The 19,888-nt window shown below is 39.2% G+C and overlaps 1 protein-coding gene across 2 annotated transcripts in view; it reads left to right on the forward strand.

Annotated features, from left to right (window-relative positions):
- LOC121739918 (protein bark beetle) overlaps positions 1-17,283 on the forward strand; it is a 50,194-nt gene extending 32,911 nt beyond the window's left edge. Inside the window, exons 3-14 of one of the 2 annotated variants that reach the window (XM_042132529.1) lie at positions 14-6,225; positions 6,449-6,660; positions 6,971-7,106; positions 7,413-7,632; positions 8,701-8,826; positions 9,689-9,718; positions 10,158-10,419; positions 11,203-11,404; positions 12,862-12,994; positions 14,124-14,244; positions 14,474-14,987; positions 15,699-17,283. In XM_042132529.1, coding sequence (XP_041988463.1) covers positions 14-6,225; positions 6,449-6,660; positions 6,971-7,106; positions 7,413-7,632; positions 8,701-8,826; positions 9,689-9,718; positions 10,158-10,419; positions 11,203-11,404; positions 12,862-12,994; positions 14,124-14,244; positions 14,474-14,987; positions 15,699-15,979 — 8,449 coding nt within the window. In that variant the 3' untranslated portion in view covers positions 15,980-17,283. The remainder of the gene's footprint in view (positions 1-13; positions 6,226-6,448; positions 6,661-6,970; positions 7,107-7,412; positions 7,633-8,700; positions 8,827-9,688; positions 9,719-10,157; positions 10,420-11,202; positions 11,405-12,861; positions 12,995-14,123; positions 14,245-14,473; positions 14,988-15,698) is intronic. The other variant, XM_042132530.1, reaches the window with a different exon arrangement.
- Positions 17,284-19,888: the final 2,605 nt, after the last annotated feature.

Below are 19,888 nucleotides of genomic sequence, written 5' to 3' on the forward strand. Positions count from 1 at the left end.
TCTTTTGTTTCAGCTGGACTATCAACGACATGGAATCAGCGTGTAGACAATTAGGCTTCATGGGCGGAAAATTTTACAACTGGATGGATCGACAGCCCGGTCGACGAGCACGCCTCTTATTCGAGGAACCCAAGTGTAAAGGCACGGAATACGACCTCTTTCAGTGCGACTGGAATTCGAGACAACTCGGCTCAGGTGTATGCGACTACCATCCGGATTTAGGTATCGAATGTCAACCGCACCACGACAACAATGAGCTTAGAGACTCGGGAACGCACTGGAGGGGTATTAGATTTGAAAACGCCGTCTACGAACGAATACTCACCGCCTCTAATACTCTCTACGTACCTACCTCTATGTCCAGCTTGGTCCATGTAAATATTAAAAATGCGGGACTAGGAAGAGACAACAATGCCACGAGTGCTTTAGACGTTATTGGAGTACCCCCTGGAATGCACAATATAGAAGTATCGAATTCAGCATTCAATGCGATTAATGTTACCTCACCGAATGCACCTATAGTTATTAATAATTGCACGATTCACAACAATAGAGGATATGGCGTTTATGTAAATTCAACGTATGGAATGACAAAGATTGAGAATTGCTTGATTCATGACAATGGCGCTGACGGGGTCAAATACGTGGTGCACGAAATGAATATCGATGAGCGCTTCGATCGCAGTGAAATATTTGATTTGTGCACTTTAGCTTCTACACCTAGTCAGACATTCCCTATACAAATGTCAATTGAACAGTCACGATATTCGAATATGGCGCGAGACTGCAATCAAAAGTTTTATACTCGCCCGGACCATGTTCTAACGCTGAGTTTTATAAAAATTATGACAAATAATAACGATACCGGAGAAATCTTTATATATGACGGCCTATCCACTGAAGATAAACTTTTGATGTCTTTTAGTATTAAAAACAACACCCGGCCACAAAGTGTTACCTCCACTAGAAACAGAATGCAAGTTAGATTTCATGCAAATACGAGAACCGATATAATTGGTTTTCTGAGGCTGACTTCTGGGCCCAGTAAAACATATGATTTAAATATAACCGATACTATTATCTCTGATAATAACGGTAGAGGTGTAGCTATAGAAAACTTAAGATCACAAGTTCATATTCACCGAACCTCAATATCCAATAACAATCACGTGGCTGGTCTGCAAGTTGTCAGTGGTGCTGGAGATATCAATATAACAGAGAGCAGAATCTCGTTTAATCAGGGGGATGGCATCAACATTACAGTCACCGGAGGTAATAGAAATATTTCAAGAAGCACTTTAAGCTCGAACCAAGGATATGGTATCGCTATATGGTTAAACACTACAGAAGAAACGGAATATATTCCCGTTAATCAAACGACATCCGTGGAATATTCGGAAATATTCAAGAACATTGATGTTGGCATTCTTCATGGAAACTATTGTGGCGATAGCTGGGTGAATATAACCGGTAACTGGTTCAACTCCAGCATGGAGAGCACAATAGAAATATCGACTTGTTGGCGGTACAATAATCCGAATAAAGTTCTTAATTTACAAGTCGGACACAATAGATTTTACCAAAATCGTCGGATTCCGTTAAAAATTCAACCCGCTTTAAATGTAATGGGACGGATCGAATATAATTATTTTGAACATGGCGATTACGGAGCCATAGCAATCCTAAACAGAGTAGAAGGTAAATATTTTGAAGAATTTGAGATACTACCAGCAATATTTTCCATACAACATAATTACTTTTATGGTAATAGGGGCCCATTTGTGGTTAATCTTGGTTTGTCGCCATATAGCGATACACAGTATATTTTATTTTCAAGAAACTTTTTAAGAGATAATAAAATTAGAGAACCATTCGAGCCTTTAGAAGGATTGTCATCTAGACTGACTCCGAGAAGTCGGGTTGCTGCTACTATAGTGCTGGCTTCTAGTAACATTGATGTTTTTAGAAATATAATAAATAATCCAGAAGCCCAATATGAAATTGGGTCCCATGTCGAAGACCAAAGCAAAACACTTAACTGCACGTACAATTGGCTGGGATTTGGCGAAGAAGAAAAAGTTTACAAACGTTTGTTTCACAGAAAAGATCGATATAATTTGGCAAAAATTGTGTACATGCCATACTTATTACATAGCAGTAATCCTGGAGCCACGCAAGTTAATTATAATTCTCTATATGTGCCTCAATTTAATGTTCCTGGAACCTTTACTGTTGGAGGTGAAGTAGAGGGAGTAGAAATGTTAAGATCTGGTGAATATGACGTTGATAAAGACATCAATATAAGACCTGGAGGAAAACTAATTTTACAATCAGGAGTTATTCTAAAGTTCCCACCGGCTATCGGTATGATGGTAGCTGGTAAATTAGAAGCGCGAGGTAAGCGCCCTAATGATATTATGTTTACACTCAAAGATGAAATCGTAATGTCTAATGACAGTATTTATGAGACTGATATAGAAATAGAACCCACTACTCCTGGTTACACAGAGCCAATTGTGCCAATTCGTTTACTGGGTGGCAGAACACCACATGAAGGAAGATTACAAGTAAGAATAGACGGGCAATGGGGAACTATCTGTAATTACAGATGGAATATTATAAATGCTGCATTAGTTTGTAATCAACTGGGACTAGCTCTTAATCCAGATGATTGGTTTTTGGAACCCAATGAAATTCCTAGCGCTGGAAAGACCGAGGATGTTTTACTTTCAAACGTTGAATGTACTGAGTTTGATAATGACATAACTAAATGTAAAGCGGAAACAGTAGATAACTTTGAAAACTCGTGTACACATGATAATGATGTAGGCATAAGGTGCTATGATACTAGTTGGGCTGGTGTGAGATTCAGTGTGATAGCAGAAAGGACTGATTTACAATACCTAAGTATTGACAAAGCTGGATTACTAGATTATTCATCAAATTTATTTAAGCCTGCTCTACAAATAGATTTTGCAAGACATAGCCTTGAAAGTGTTCGAATAATAAATAACTATCACGATGGATTGGGAATTCTTTACTCCGATTTGTATGGGGCTGATGCAATAAATACTGTAAGAAATTCAGAATTTAGTAACAATAAAGGAAGTGGCATAAGTTTCAAACAATTGGGTCTAAAAGTGTACAGCTCTATAATAGAGAATAATTATGCTGGAATCTCTCATAATCCACATATTACTGGTCCGCAGCAACGAGAAATAGCAGGATGGTTTAAATTAGATGCTGGCTTTAATATGGATGAATCAAATTATCATCCCATAATGATACCGGAATATGAGACTGATATTTCTTTAGTAAATGGAGAAACACGACATATTGTTTTTTCCAAGCAGTTGGGAGGAAATATCAGGAAAACTTACAATATTAAATGCAATCCAGGATATGTCCTGGGACTCCAACTTCTAAATCCGATACATAACTTTTCTACAGAAAGTATTTGTATTTACGATTCTCAAAATATTAACGTAGGAAGCACTGTTTGGTGTCTCGATCGAGATTTATCAACTTTTCCGACAACAAGTAACACTTTTGGCGTAGTGTTGAAATATGAAAGTGGAGAGAATGCATTGGGAGGTGTTGTATTAGTTATTAGCACAATATTAGCACCAGTCCAAAATATACGAAACAGAATAATAAAAGGACCCGTACCCACTCTTCAAGTAGTTAACTCTAAAATAAAAGGTAATACGAAAGGAATAAAAGCTTTATATTACAATCGATATTTGAATGAGCTCGGTGACCACTTTTTACGAAAGGCAAATGAAACTATTAAAATAATAAATTGTGAGATTGCCTACAACGTTGAAGAAGCTGTTTATGTGAACACGCCTTTTTGGGATATTCATGACAGTAACATTACAGAAATTACTATCATGATAAACAGTAGTCTGATAACGGATAATGGGGCTGGAATTTACCACTTTGCCAGAGATTTGAGGAGTTCAAACAATCTCTATCATTATGTTCTTCAAGATAATACCATCGAGCGAAATAAACGTGGAGGCTTCGATGTGAATTTACCATATGTTTGGCAATATAACGAAAACTTTACACATTCTGTATTTATGCAAAATAATACTTTGCGTAATAATAAAAATTTCGGGTTGGTGATCGATGGACATTTTGCTGAAGTGAACATGACGAAGAATATATTTACTGAAAACAATTGCAAAACCGGCTTGATTTCTATACGTGGTATGGAAAAGAAAATGAAAATTGACGGAAACCTAATAGAAAGAAATAACGGACAGTTCATGGTACAGTTCTACATGGACAGTCAAAGCGAAATCATGGGATTCGTGTATGCTGTTTTTGTTCTTAATCAAGTCAGAAATAATAAATACTTGAATCCAATTAGTCGTGGTGCACTCATTAAAAGTTTAGACCCTACCTATGTAATTGGATTTAAAGGTATACAAAAGGTCAAAGTAAGTCGGAATTTGTTTGGAAACAACGACATCCAATACACTTTACTTGCTGGAATAAAAACTGCCAAGATCAATAATCTGCTAGACGTGACGGAAAATTGGTGGGGAAGTTCTGATGAGAAAGAAATCAGAAAACAAATATTTGACTTTGACGATTGGAATAATCATGCTGTTGCTACATATTTGCCTTATTTACTGGAAGAAAGTTTCGACTCGAGTGTTTCAGTTACCTTTACATCTGAAAAAGCAGTTGACACAAATGAGCTTGGTGGTCGGCTAACTACTGATCTTATATTAGACGCTCGAGTAGAACCTTACGTCATAAAATCAGATATCACTATAATGCCAGATGCGACCCTTACAATCAATCCTGGTGTCATATTAGAATTTGCTCCAAATGTTGGAATTCTAGTTTTGGGCACGCTTAACGCAGTAGGTCATAGCCAGATGCCCATATTTATGAAACCGCTGCTTACGAGCACTAATATGGAAAGTTATAGATTAGAAAGAAGACATATAAATCAATACTCGCCAAGTCATCGCGTAATCAGGCGTCAAATTGAAACATTATCGGCCCAAGAATCAATAAGATTATGTACAGGTAGAAACTGTACTAATACTGATTACAGCACGAACAGAATGAACGAAGGATTTCTAGAATACTATAATAGAACCACTTTGCAATGGGTGCCTATGTGTGACAATCGATTTACCGAAAGAAACGCACAAGTTGTTTGCAGAGAGCTCGGCTTTGACCCGATAAATGTATTCTTTGCGCACGATCGTCGCGTGGAATATCATAGTAATTCTTTGTCACGCATCTGGTCGTGGCCGGAGCCATTGCAGTGTGTCGGTACTGAAAATCGTTACGAAGACTGTCCCATAAGACTGAACGGTCAATTATACGGCCATCGCCACGAATGTAAATGGGATTCTGAATTTGTATTCATTCATTGTGGTACAAGAAATTTAGACGATAACGTAGAGTACTGGGGAGGTATCAGATTCGCATATCCAGAGTTCGAAAATGCACTCTACGAGCACAGAATCCATGACCATACTACACACGAAACTCTTAAGAAAGTTGAAAGCACATTACAGCATATACACATAATGGGCGCTGGCATACTGCACAGCGAAAAATCTCCGGCGATTCAGAGCGTAGTGAAAAACCCGTCAATTCAAAATGTTAACATTAGCCACTGCGCATTCCACGGCATCAATTTGATCTCACCAACCGACACCATGAATATGATGTTCAACTCGATCAAAAATGTTCTTGGAGAAGGAGTAAGTGCGATATCTTTGAATGGTGAAGGAAGAGAGTCAGAGGAGTCCAGTTTCACGCCGTTAAAAGATTTGAACCTTCCATACCACATATTTTCTCTAATTGATATCTGTGATAGCACCAAAGTAATAACTGTGGAGGAGCGCGTTATCCTTTACTACAAGTACGATAACAATCCAGTAAATTGCGTTAAAATATTCAAGAGCATGTTTAGAGTGAAGCCCTTCGGCTTCAGACTTCTTCAGTTCAATTTATTCAATCATACGACTAACTATGGTAACAGAGACTCGCTTAGTCTTTACGATGGTGATATTTACAATATCACAGCACCAATGATTGGTTATTTAGAAAATGGATCTCCGGATGAGAAGAAACTCTTCAAAACCGATGGTGCTAGCTTGAGTGTAAAGCTGTTCGCCAATGGAGCCTCCTCATTACATGGATTTATTGCTGAAATTGTCACTTTACCTATATCTTCAATTGGATTAAGTGAGTTAATTGTCTAATTGTATTTTTATATAATAAGTATCCTCCTTAATCCTTATGGCTATGGCTATAAAATCTATTTTTGTTGAAGTCGGTAATGTTAATTAAGCTTTCTTAATTTCTTTTTCTTGTTGAATTACCCCTTAATTGTGACTGTTTTGATTCGCATTAGTATGGGTAGCACTATTAATATAGTTAGTATCATTCCCATTTATTATTATTTAAGGTCGTGATGTACAGCACAATATATCAAACAGCGAGTTCATCAACAACCGTGACGGTGCTATCGTGTACCAATCAGTGGGGGAAGTCAACCCGCTGGTCGCTATCACCAGGAACGAAATTAGCAACAACTGTCTCAAGCTGTACGGCAATTTCACCACCTGCCAAGCCTCTGTGAGAGTTGATGTGCAGAATACCCAGACCTTGGTGTTTAGGGTTAGTATTGCTTGTTTCTATATTTAAGATAGTTGCCTAAACAACTTAATATTTTATTCGGCCCACGCTAATCGATCATCATTATTCATTACATTAGTACAGTGCTTCGTACGGGGGCGTCGGATGTTGCCTACGTGTTATTTTAGAAGCTTAAACTACTGCCATTCCCATATCAATTCTATTGCAGTATCTTTTGCCTCCAAGAGTAGTAAAGATTCATCCATCCTTACAAACTTTTGTATAATAGTAGGAATTTGAGTGACTCTAAAATACACAGCATTATTAAGGAAAAATTTGCTTTTATTTTCAGAATAATCTAGTTCGCAACAATGTCGGCGGCCTGCTGTTGAGAGCTGACTCTAGAAGTACGGCCACATCGCTTCGTGGTTGGATACACAATAACTTGTTCTACGACAATCATGACCAGCCGTGTCTGAAAGTTGAGGGTAGGTTGAAAAAAATAAACTTCGGTTACGCCGTTAGTGCACCTACTGGCGACTGGAAACCGCAATAATCTGCCAAAGAAGAACGAAATACAACATAACACATTATAAATCGTTTGATATGTGAGACGAGAATCTCGGACGCTTTTTCGTAGTTGGCAGCACTGGTAGTACTATAAGCGCAGACTTGACCATATTATAGTAAATCAACAGTATGGGCTATGGCATTGATTCTAGACGTCAGACCCTACAAACTATAAAATGAACATGATATTTTAAGAACTTTATTGACATTACTTTGTATTTCAGGTCGTCAGTCCTCACCGTACCAAGAGGTGACGATATACAGGAACTACTTCACACGAAACAGGGTGCAGTACAAGGACGTGATAGTCCTGCGACAGGTCGTGTCCAACTTCACACACAACTACGTCCACGATAATACCGGACAGAGGATATTGGAGGTGTCGGGCTTCGATAAAGTCCGCCTGCCTATTTATCAAACGACCTCGCATAATGGATTTTACAAGTAGGTTTTGGAACCAAGTTTCTTATCGCGCATTGCGAAAGGGGGCTACACGGAAAAAGTTGTTTTCTTTTTTAGTATACCTGCGAAGTAGGGGCAGAGGGCGTTGATGTGGCGATGACATCAAATGGCGGGAAATTTAAAATTCTACCATTTCTCCATGGCGGGAAATTTGATTTTTTTAGCTGGGTGGGGTAGCGGTACTCTTCATTATATTTTTTTTTTATAACTTCGTTCCATCCGGGTGTCCCTTGACACCTCTCAAGTTTTTTTAATACAATATATAAGTCGCCACTCGCCACTTCATGTTGAATACAATTATTAGTTATACAAGCCTATTTTTCTTTAAAAAAAAAACCTTAGAACCAAAATCCAGATCTGGATGAAATATTTGAGTATAGATTATAAATAAGGTGTTCAAACACTAAATTATAGTCACTTTAAGAGTTTATACTTCAGAAAGTCCTAGTAATATTATTGGCATTCCAAGTTTTTTCAAACAAAAATCTAAGATGCCAATAATAGGAATGACTGCCAACGATTAGATAGTTTGCGCTATAAGTAAAATTTAGAAATGTTATCCGGCCTGTCCACATCTCCACGTCACGACGTCGTCAACGTGGAACGTTGCGGTAACGTGGCACGGTATGTTGACGTGACGTGAAAGTTACGTGAAAATGCTTGTCACGGTGTAGCAACTTTTTACGTCTTTTTTTCTTAAATCTCTCTCTCCGTCTTCTTAACAATAGCAGAAGCAGAATACGTATTGTGCGGTCCATATCTAGATAAGTAGTGAAGAATGTAGCAGTTTTACAAGGCATGATGGTAACGTATAATGTTGCTACATCGTGACGTGCATTTTTACGTTGCGTTGACGTACATTTTCACGTCACGACAACGTACCGTGTCACGTTACCGCACCGTTTCACGTTGACGACGTCGTGACGTGGAGATGTGGACAGGCCGATACACCTTCGATTACAAACGCACCGTTTCAAGTTTTGTTACTGTCATCAGTCATGTGGTACAAATCTAGCTGCTATTTCGCTAACCGAAGCATGATAATTTCAGAAACTACGCCATCTGTCGCGAAGGGCGCGCCACTGTGGCCGCGGGCACGGCGGGCCAGCACTACGTCGACAACGTATTCTTTAACCCCGACAATGACTACGAAATGATCACCGTCAACAGATCTATGTAAGTACTGACTGCTATCTTGATGCCGCAAAGGGCTGCGTTTCTACCCAAGATTGCGTTGCAAGGAATGTGTTATTGAGAACCAATGGAAACTCTTGACCACATCCAGCGAAACGATTCTATTGGTTCTTGTAAAACATATTCCCCGCAACGCAGCTTAACTCAGCTCCGGTGGAAACGCAGCGTTATCTAAATCTCAGAATAGGGACTCAGCATAGAGATAACCCGAAAATTCTATTTTGTCCTCTGTTATGGACTTGATGTCTAACTTTACAATTACTGCCAATACAGATAAGTTACCGTTCAAACTTCAAATCAATAACTATAGTATAGTCTGTCAAGAAAGTGAAGAAATTAAAAAGTGGCAACATCGTCGTAGATCCCTTCGATCCCTTTCAAATCAATCTAAAAAAGGGATGACACTACGATATTGCCACTTTTTAATTTCTTCACTTTCTTGACGGACTATAATTGGACTCCTAAGCTGGGACATTTTTAAAAGAAAAAACGTAGGCCTGTGTTTTTATTGTTACTAGATATTCCAAGTTATTAGTCATAGTGCTAAGAGAGTGGTCACAGAACTGTTTAACGAGATGGTCCTATATAACGGATTTTAAAGATCTAGAATGCTTTGGATCTGCTTCTTGTTTTTGCATGTCAAAAAATTTATAGGTCAGACCTCTAATGCTCTTATTTATTGAGAGACAAAGGTGAACAAAATTGCATATTATATCATTTAGTATCTCCGAATATTCTTTGTCTCGTTATCTTTATTTAAATGCTTTGTGATAATAGGTTATTGGAACTATAATAACAAATATTTGACTTGCATGTTTCTGTTGCATGGCTGCCCGGACAATAGCTTTGTCGATTTTAACCCCAATGCTATGAGGTAAGTTAATGCTTTATATATTTTAAAAATTTACAGGCTCACATCAAATACTAGGTTTATAAACTTTTAATCAGATATTAATTTAATAGAAAAATGTTGTCGAGATTGTTAGAAACACTTAAAAGTTATAAACTATGTAATCAGTTCAAATAAATGTTGCATGACTCTAATCTTCTTATTTGTATGATGTTGGCGGGTGCTTGTATTTATTTAAAAATAAACATATGTAAAGAAATTAACGTTGTTATTTATAAGCTTATAAAATTACCTTGAATACGAGTAACATTCTAACGACTGCGCCATTCATAATCGTTTATCATTTTATACAATCAGCAACAATACTGTACCTAATATTTTTTACTAAATTCCGTTCAAATGTTCAATCTTTTTAATTTTTTACCAATTTTGAATTTCACTAACTAACCCAACTATATTTTAGCTCCCTCGACCTCTGGCGTACCCGTATAGACGCGAAGCACAACTATTGGAGTTACAACGAGAGTTTGGCCGTGGCGGGCCGCATTCGGGACCGCTCGGACGAGCCTCAGCTACTCGAAGTGGACTATCAGCCGTACTATATGAATAACCAGACGGTGTTGGGAGGAGGGAAATGCCCGCCTGGCTGGGATGTGGTCGCCGATACGTGTTATATGTACGTCGGCGCGCCGATGACGTATGAGGAGGCGAGGATGTTTTGCTTGGTGAGTATTTAGTTTGTATACTTTGTGGGGATGTGCGTGGAGGCCGCAAAGGAAGATCTTCCGACCGAGCGAGGTGGTATGCTCGGCCCACGTGAAACATTTCAGCTGTCGTTTATATACTGACGCGCTTAGAAAACTTCGATAGCGCGATGCAAGAATGTTAGGCGAATTGTGGATACCGCCACAAGTTTATGGATATCAGGTCTAAAGGTCTGCCTTAAGTTATGTAAGTATTGTGTCAAATCTTGCTTCAGACTGACGTAAGTTACTTTACCGAGGGACGAGGGCGTGGCCACTCCAAAACGTGGTCGTCATCAAATTAAATGTTAAGTAAGAGCCAGTCCACACGGCGCGTTGCGTCGACGCAGCGCTGCCGTTTGACGCATAGACGGCCACATGGGCGGCGTCATCGCAGCGTTATTACGAAGCAGTCTTAACGTCAACCCGCTTTGTCTCGGGGGCTGCTGTCCGTCATGTGTGCGTTGCGCGCTGCTGTCAGGGCGCGACGCAGCGCGCTGTGTGACCTTGGTTATTTGTATGTAAAACAACGCAATTAAAAATAGAGCCTGTCCACACGGCGCGTTGCGTCGACGCAACGCTGACGCAACGCGCCGTGTGGACAGGCTCTAATGTTGTGTCTAATAAATGTACAAGGGTATATAACAAAAACTATCTAGCTGTGACAGCGCTGACCGCAATTGGACATTTCCTTCATCGCAACTCATTCGTCTCTTTTCTTATCTATTACTACTTACTCTTCGTTAATACTCTCTTAATTTTCAGTCTGACAACGCCTCAATGCCGTACGTGAGCGGCAACTACGAGGCGCTATACGAGTTCCTGCGACGCCAGAACCAGTGGCTCGTGTACGGCGAGCGAGTGTGGGTGAACCACATCGACTACGTCACCCGCTGTACTTCCTTCGCCTTCTCCACGGTCGATATAACCGATTGTAACCAGAAGAACGCGTTTATATGTGAAATTGGTGAGTTTGTAATTACGAATAATAAAAACTAAGGAAGAGCTGTGTCAAAAAATTTGTTCCACGAGGTACAAAAAGAGACCCGAATACATGCATACTTTATGCAAAAAGAGGCCCGAATACATGCAAGAATTTTGTGTAATTATTATAGTAGTGACAATTATGAATTTCGTGAGTGTTTCGTAGCTATTGTCATATTTTAGTGTGTGAAAAGGAACCAAATTCAAAATGGTTGCAGTATGGAACCTTAGTTTTTATTATTCGTAGGTTTGTAACATAATATTTTGTTGATCGGTCTCAAGGAAGATTTGTATAAAGCTGATCGCACATTTGTGAGCATCTTACACGCCGTACGCTTCAAACGCATCGCATAACACACGAATGCGACGCGTACGGTGCGGACGAATGTGCGAGGTTTCATATAATTTCATACGAATTGTAAAATGCGGCGCTTTCCGCGTGTGTGCGCTGATAAATGTGCGATCACTTTAATGGTCTAGAGTCTAGACTCTACACTCCTCTAGTCAATGGACACCTGGATGGAACGAAGTAGCTTTCGATGAGAGAGAGAGAGAGACAGAGAAACACGCGCACGCCGCACGGCTTACAAGTTACAACTACGAGTATATATAGCAAAAAGTGTCGTTACAACTTTTAGTCGTAATTTTTTCCGTCTAGCGTCCTTTCGCAACGCGCGATAAGGAACTTTGTTCCAATTATTTCGGCGGCTGTATTCAACCAAAATATGATGTTCCATTGATTCAGGGCTGTGCGTTGACTTTCATGAAGAGTCACGAAAGCGAAAAACTTACTGTAATTTCCCAGAAAGATTTTTGACTTTAAGTTCTAAGTTTTCGTTAGTCCTAGAAAATGACTTACTTGTGTAAGAGTCTATCTACACGGGCGTTGCGTCAGCGTTGCGTTGACGCAGCGCTGCCGTTTGACGCATAGCCAGCCACACGGGTGCTCCGTCATCGCACCGTTATTACGAAGCCCCCCCTCCTGCTTCGTCTCGGGGGCTTCTATCCGTCATGTGTGCGTTGCGACGAGGCAACGTTCTGTGTGTACACCTTGGTTATTTGTATGTAAAACAACGCAACGGTAGCGCTGCGTCGACGCAACACTAACGCAACGCGCCGTGTGGACTGGCTCTACGAACGTACGAGTATAAAAGGTGTAACAAAACATATTGATAATTATTTAGGGTATGTATGAGTCCCCTGTATTATGCATAGAGTTCATTGTGAAAGACTAAAAATTCAACTTTTGTATAGGCAAACTCATGTCGCTAGGGCGCTTGCCCATACATATCACAAAAAAAGCTTGTTCCTTCAGCGCCGCTACTTTCACAGTATATTCTGTATAAGGGCCCCATACACTGGACATATCCTAAAGCATTATCACTCAGTTTTTTTACACTTTGTATACCAAACATAACCAATTAATCCCCTTTATTACAGACCCGAAAATCTCCATATCTCCAATGTCATGGCGCGCGGACTCCCTCGCCGTGGCGTTTGTGGGCATCCTGGCCGCGGCACTAGTACTGGTCGGCGCCGCGCTCCTGTGCTGGTACTCCAAGTCCAAACACAGGTAACTGAACTTACGAAGAGTTATGGCTCCTTCATCTTATTGCTAAGGTGGCTTTGATGCTTAAGAGGATTCCACACCGCCCTTTTTTCATACAAACGTTGTCCCCTGTTTCCTCCCTGGATAATGCTAGTAGAGTTATAATTTTTTTCCTGAATATCTACGGCCACTAATACAATGTCCCTATGTTTTCTTTTTTTTCATAATTTAATTATTAAATAAGATATGAACATTCAAAAACCCAAAAAAATGGCCAGATTTTCCGCTGTGTTCAAACGTCCAGAAAACAGATTTGGATAGATTATACAAAAAAAAGCAAAACATAGGAACACAGCTCAAGCCCTTTTTTAATCTTTAATGAAAAAAGTACTTAAATCGGTTAAGTTTTGGAGAAGGAATCAGGGGACAACGAATCGTTGATTTTCTGGATTTTCTGCAGTTGTCTCTATCGCGTTCTGCGGTATAGGCTTGAGATAAGGAAGACAGCTAGATATTACACGTACTTTTTTTTTCATTTCTCTAGCCCCTGGTGTATCCTCTTAAAAGTAGGAGCGTAATAAAAGGATTGTTGCATTGCAAGCGTCAACATATTGCAGTTGTCTAAAATTTTGGCCAATTGCAATGTTAGAAAGATTATACTTAGCCATTACCCCACTATATTTACCGCCTCCGTGGTCTAGTGGTACAGAGCGCGGCTCTTGCCTCGGAGGTCGTGGGTTCGATTCCCGCGTTGGAAACATGTTATTTCCAAGTTTGGTTAGAACAATGCAGGCTGATCACCTGATTGTCTGACAAGTAAAATGATCTATGCGTCGGATGGGCATGTAAAAAGTCGGCCCTGCGCCTGATCTCTCGCCAGTCGTGTCGGTCTTCCGTCCCACTGGGTTATGAGAGTAAAGGAATAGAGAGTGCTCTTGTGTACTGCGCACACACTTGGGCACTATAAAATTACTCCTGCGTAGCTGGCCTGGTTTCAATGAAACCGGCCACCGTCACCGAAACCGGTGTGGGAGCTATTATATTTACCGCGATTACGCCTGATTTATTTGTGTCATGATTTTACTTTCAGATTCTTCATAAAAGGTTGTTTAGTTTCTTTCACTATTTACTCACAATATAATGGACGTTTCAGACACCTACAGCGGCTAGAGCGGCGCAACTCGATCCGTCAGTCGTTACACAGCGTACGATCTATCGGGTCTATTAATGGGGCCTACCCCGACGCCTCTTACAGAAGGAAGATCGCCCAAATGGTTCGTTCTATTAATATTATTTCTTCTTAAAAGCTTTATAATTGTTTAGAACTTAAAACTGCAGTTAAAGCCTTGTGTTAAGTTTTAGAAAGATTGGTTCTCTTTGAATGTTTTAGTGTTTTCTACTTTGTTTTTGTTTATCTAATCTAAGCAAGCCTCGCTTTTATTTTGTTTAATATTACTAATCGAAGTTGACCTAAATCATCCACCTTTCTATTACTTTCTGCAGAGTTCACGATCAACCGAAACTCTGACCAAGGGCTCGGATTACAAGAAGATGCTCGCGTCGACCATGTCAATGGAATCAATGGAGAAGAGCCAATTCAACTCCTCCGTGGAAGATAACCAGAGCTTCGATATATACGAGGCTCACAACCCCAACTTCAAGCATTCCACCTTCCAGAAACCTTCGGAGTACAGTGTGCCTATGGCGTATAGGAACGAAGGGTACAGAGAGAATCCAGCATCAAAAACCCCCGATGGAATGAATCATTCTGGAATGAATGGGCACTCCGCGGCACCCTCTGTGACCACAGTCGCTACTGAGGAGTTGCCCATCATTCATCATCCGGGGGGCTTGGCTGATGACAGTCCGAATGATTACTTCTCATCTGATACGCTACCGCTGCATGAAAAGCCACAGACCCAGAAGCAGAGTGATCCGCCTCAGCTGTCGTTCCTGTTGGAGTTGAAGTCGCGGCTTCCGGACCCCCCCACGCATTCTACGTTTGGACGTCCTGCAGGTGAGGTGTTTGTTTTAACAAACGGTAAAAATGCTGAATGCTTGATGTCTGAAACGACTTTGAAATCACGATAGTCATAGTCGACAATATGTTATTTTAGTGTGTGTGTGTGTGTGTGTGCGTGTGTGCGTGTGCGTGTGTGCGTGTGCGTGTATATTATGTAGTCTATGTGTTATCGTCAGTCAGACAAGGTGTGACGATGCGAGCCCTCACAAAGCTCAGCTTTTAGCTAGTAATATTACTATTCCTTATTATAAATAAATAAAATAAAACGTTTTTATTTCGGTCTGTGGACCATAATAAATAATTTTATTTTTTTATTTTTATGAAATAAGGGGGCAAACGGGTCACCTGATGGAAAGCAACTTCCGTCGCCCATGGACACTCGCAGCATCAGAAGAGCTGCAGGTGCGTTGCCGGCCTTTTAAGAGGGAGTAGGGTAATAGGGGAGGGTAGGGATGGGAAGGGAAGGGAATAGGGGAGGATAGGGAAGGGAATTGGGCCTCCGGTAAACTCACTCACTCGGCGAAACACAGCGCAAGCGCTGTTTCAAGCCGGTTTTCTGTGAGAACGTGGTATTTCTCCGGTCGAGCCGGCCCATTCGTGCCGAAGCAAAGCTCTCCCACGTATGAAATTAATAATATAATAATACATAATATGGAACTGAAGTTAATTATGTGCAAATCTTTAATGAACTCAATACTATTTCAGATCAACACCAGTACTACGACGACAGCAGTCCCCAGCCGTACATGGACGACTCTCGTGACACGTACTCCTCCCCACTTCCTCACTCCCTGCAGGATTACCCCTCCCCACTTCCCGACTCCCCGCAGGAATACCCCTCCCCTCTACCGCAGGAGTACGACTACCCACATAGATCCCGGTCAGAGGCCATACTAGAGACAAACTTCGACTTCCAAGACGAAGATATGCCACAAATGACGGAAGCGAACAGATCGCATAGTCAACCGCTTGAGACGGCTATGTGAACGAACCTCAAGAATAAGTGTGTCTTAATTTTCCAAGTGATTGTGCAAGTTTGAATTTCGAATGTGACAGTTGACACTTGACAGTTTCCGAAAAGTGTTGCCATCATTAGTAAAATTCCCTAAGTGTAATAAATGGGGTACTTTATCAAAACCTTTTCGTATCTATGTAAAATGTGCCTCTATACTAAGTAACAGCATAGTTACAATGTATGTAACAAGATCTACCGTCCTTGTAACGCCTTAAAATATTATATTTGTTACATTACACCTTTCAAAGTTTACGTTATATTTATAACCGTTATGTAAGAGTAGCTAATTTAGGGTAGTTATAAAAAATTAAGACTGAAAACGTCTTCTTGTTAGAATACATTATCGATTTATCGTAATTCTTTTTGTATTTTCATTATGCTACCTCTGCAAATGTATTTGACTTTTTAAGCTCTGTGCTATCTTTTCTTTATGTAGGTAAAGATTGACGATCTCATAATATTATGAAATAATGATTAAATTTTCTAATACTGCTTCTACAAAATACGTCTGTAACGGCTTTTATAATAACCTAAGTATTCGTAATTAGCTGACATCAATAGGTGATGTATTAAATGTTTATTGATAATATTATGCTTTATTTAGCTAAGTAAAATTGCTATGCACTTCAATTATTGTTGTATTTAAACAAATTCTCTTACTCAACAGAACTTACACATTTGGTATGTTTTATCCATGCCTGACAAGTGAATTTTATTAGTTCTTGTTTAGTTGGATTTAAGTGAATCTTATCCAAATAAACAAGGACAAAACATTGTATACTAGCGTATGCATAGCATATTTTTTAAAGGTGGTCATAATTTAGCATATTTTGAACTATTTTGTAATTGCAATTGTGATTTCTGGCGATCCTAGATTAATCTGTTATCAATCATAACTTTAGTCAAGTCACAAGTGTAAAGTGTACTGTGTCCGTCCGTAGTTTTAATAGATTATTATTTTTATTTTATAGTTCTAGTATATTTTTCTATGGCCAATCTAATGAATTTGATAAAGCTATTTATTTCTCTCTTATGTATTTATATTATATATAATTATGTATACTATTTAAAATAGTACGACTATTATATTGTGAACAAGCAATATTCCAAACATTTACTTTATAACTTATTTCTAATTAGCATTAAAAAATTTAATCTTTTTGTACAGACTATGTAAAATTTAATAATGCTTTAATCAGTAATCGTACAAAACTATAATTGATATTGGAACCGAAATTAGATCAATATCACAAATAAATAAAACTATTTTTAAACTATGCGTTTTTCAATTACATAATTTCTTACCGCCGCCGCGCCCGCGCCATAGAGAAATATAATACACGGGGTATGCCGCGCCGTACTCAGCTCAGAGATATTTAATTACAATTTTAATTATGATTAATTATTAAAGCTTCAATTTATTCAATTTAAATGAAGGGCAAGTGGCAACTCCTTAATGGGGGGCTTACGCCGAAAGAAGAAGAAGAAGAAGAGTTTGACAGACAATGTATGAGGCTTATGTCAAATTATTACACTCCGAGTGCGGCAGTTAATATTATTAAAATAGATAAATAATTAATAACCTGTTAATAACCCTCCTAATGTTCGGGCCACACTAACGTTCAATGTCAATGCCCAACAACGCGACAATTATTGCGATAATTTTAACGCGTTAAAGTGGGTGGCTACACTTGAACGGTCAACGTTTAATGCCCAACGGCGTTGAAAACGGCGTTGATTTTATGCTCGGGTCTTCTTTTTAACCGACTTCAAAAAAAGGAGGTTATCAATTCGACGCGTATGTATGTAATATTCCAGAACTGTCTAAGCGTCTGAACAAATGTGCCAAAATATTTCAAAAGTGTAAGTATTTATGTATGTATGTATGTTTTTATGTTTGTGTTTGAATTTCGTTTCAGTAATTCGGTTTGCGAAATCTAAAAAAAACAATTACTTTCTCGTTAGGAGTAACTAGAGTAGAGTGAAACCAAAGTACGTATTTAAATTAAAAAAACGTGCTATTTAAATGCAAACAAGTCGTGTGATCCCGTCGGGCTCTCAACGCACAGTGACGATACGTAGTGTGGCCGCTTCATCGCATTAATTCTCGCGTTAATCTCTTTGATGTACCGCCACTAGAGCTAGATTCGCCAAACGGCAAACGGCATTGTAAACTCCGTTGAAAATTATCGCGTTAACACAAGTGTGTCACAAGCAGGAAGATGTTTACCATGCTTTGGTGGAGTGTGCCCGGGTGGAGTCAGAGAGGTGCAGGTTTGAGGCTGATGCGGGGTTGGCGCTGACACAGCTTGGTTGCGTGAGCGCCATTGTCGCTCAGCCGAAAGATCCTGTTTGCTGGGGGCTAGTAAATTTGTATTTACATTTCATTAAGTGTAGATCTGATTAGTACCTAGTAAATCGTTACGTATGAGAATTTTGTAATTTTGATTTTTATGAGGCTGGCATTGTCGGTTTCGACTTTCGACACAAGCCTTTAAATAAAGAAAAAAAACCCTCCTAAGCCTCTAGGAAGGTCTACCCTAGCCCCTGGGCCTAGTTAGCCCTTAAAAGGCCCATTCACTGCAGGACTGCCGTGCAGTCCTGCCGTGAATGGGCCCTTTTAAGCCTTGGCAGAGCTATGAGGATGATCAGAGACATGGGGAAACCAGCCACAGAGACATAATATATATTATTATATGCCATGTCGTACTGTACTAATTCGTTGCACACAATGATATTCTACTTATACAGATCTGTTACGTCCATACTATTTTCCGGTTTAAATCTCTTCCGAACAATTTTCAAATTCAAAATTGCAAACATTGACAAATTTGACAGATAAGTGAAACAAAAGATGCGAAAAACCATTTACATTAAAGAGACAGTTCTATTTTTAAACGTCGAATCGTATCGCTTTCTCTTTCTTCGCCTGAGCTATGACGAAAATTCGATTTTTTTCAGGTTGTTCGCAAAAATTAATGAAAATGTAAATAATCGAGGTATTTATTGCAATCAAGACATGTGGTAAGAGATTCCATGTGTTTTGTTTTTTTTTTTGAGACATAATTGGTACATTTTCGAAACGCGCACGAAGTCACTTTCAATTTATTTAGGTAAGACAAGACGCGGCACGTTTGTGACTGCGCTCGATGCAGACTAAACAACATACGGCCCAATTGGGCCGTATTTGAATCTTCACAACGCGCGCGGTAGTAACATATTATCTGGCCTGAGTATTTCATCATTGTTTATAATTTATTTTTAAAACGTAATAAGGTGGGCACTGGGCAATAAGCAGTCCTCTTATAAAAAACTTAATGGCCGTGTTCGTCGGCGTAATTTTTAGCGCATTCGCTGCAAAACCTAGTTATTGCGCATTGTCCAAATCATGTCATGCCATAGCAACGACAACTGTTTACGACTTGACATTTAAATATTATTAATACTTCTATAACTTCCTCCACTAAATTTTCCAAGTAATCCATAACCATATTTTCCATTCTAAAATAATCAAACACTATATAATATTATAGTGTTAAATAAATTATTTTAGACAATTTAGGCTTATGTTTTTATGTTTAGTTTTTATTATTTTAATCATGTATAAACAATTAATACGTTGTTTACGACATAGACTTAGCATTATAGGTTTATGGTTTACGACTTGACCAGCAACCTGTTATGGCGTTGCCATGACATCTTTTGGACATGCGCAATAAAAGGTTTGTCCAAAAATACGTCGACGAACACGGCCATTGTATCATGCTAAATAAGAAAAAAAAAAGAATGTCATTACAGATTACGTCACTTTACATTGTCAATTTGTCAAATGTCAAAAAAGCAAAATTATTTTTTGTATTGACAGTGCACATCAGTGAAA

This window comes from Aricia agestis, chromosome 2 (assembly GCF_905147365.1).
Source record: "Aricia agestis chromosome 2, ilAriAges1.1, whole genome shotgun sequence".
NCBI lineage: Eukaryota > Metazoa > Arthropoda > Insecta > Lepidoptera > Lycaenidae > Aricia > Aricia agestis.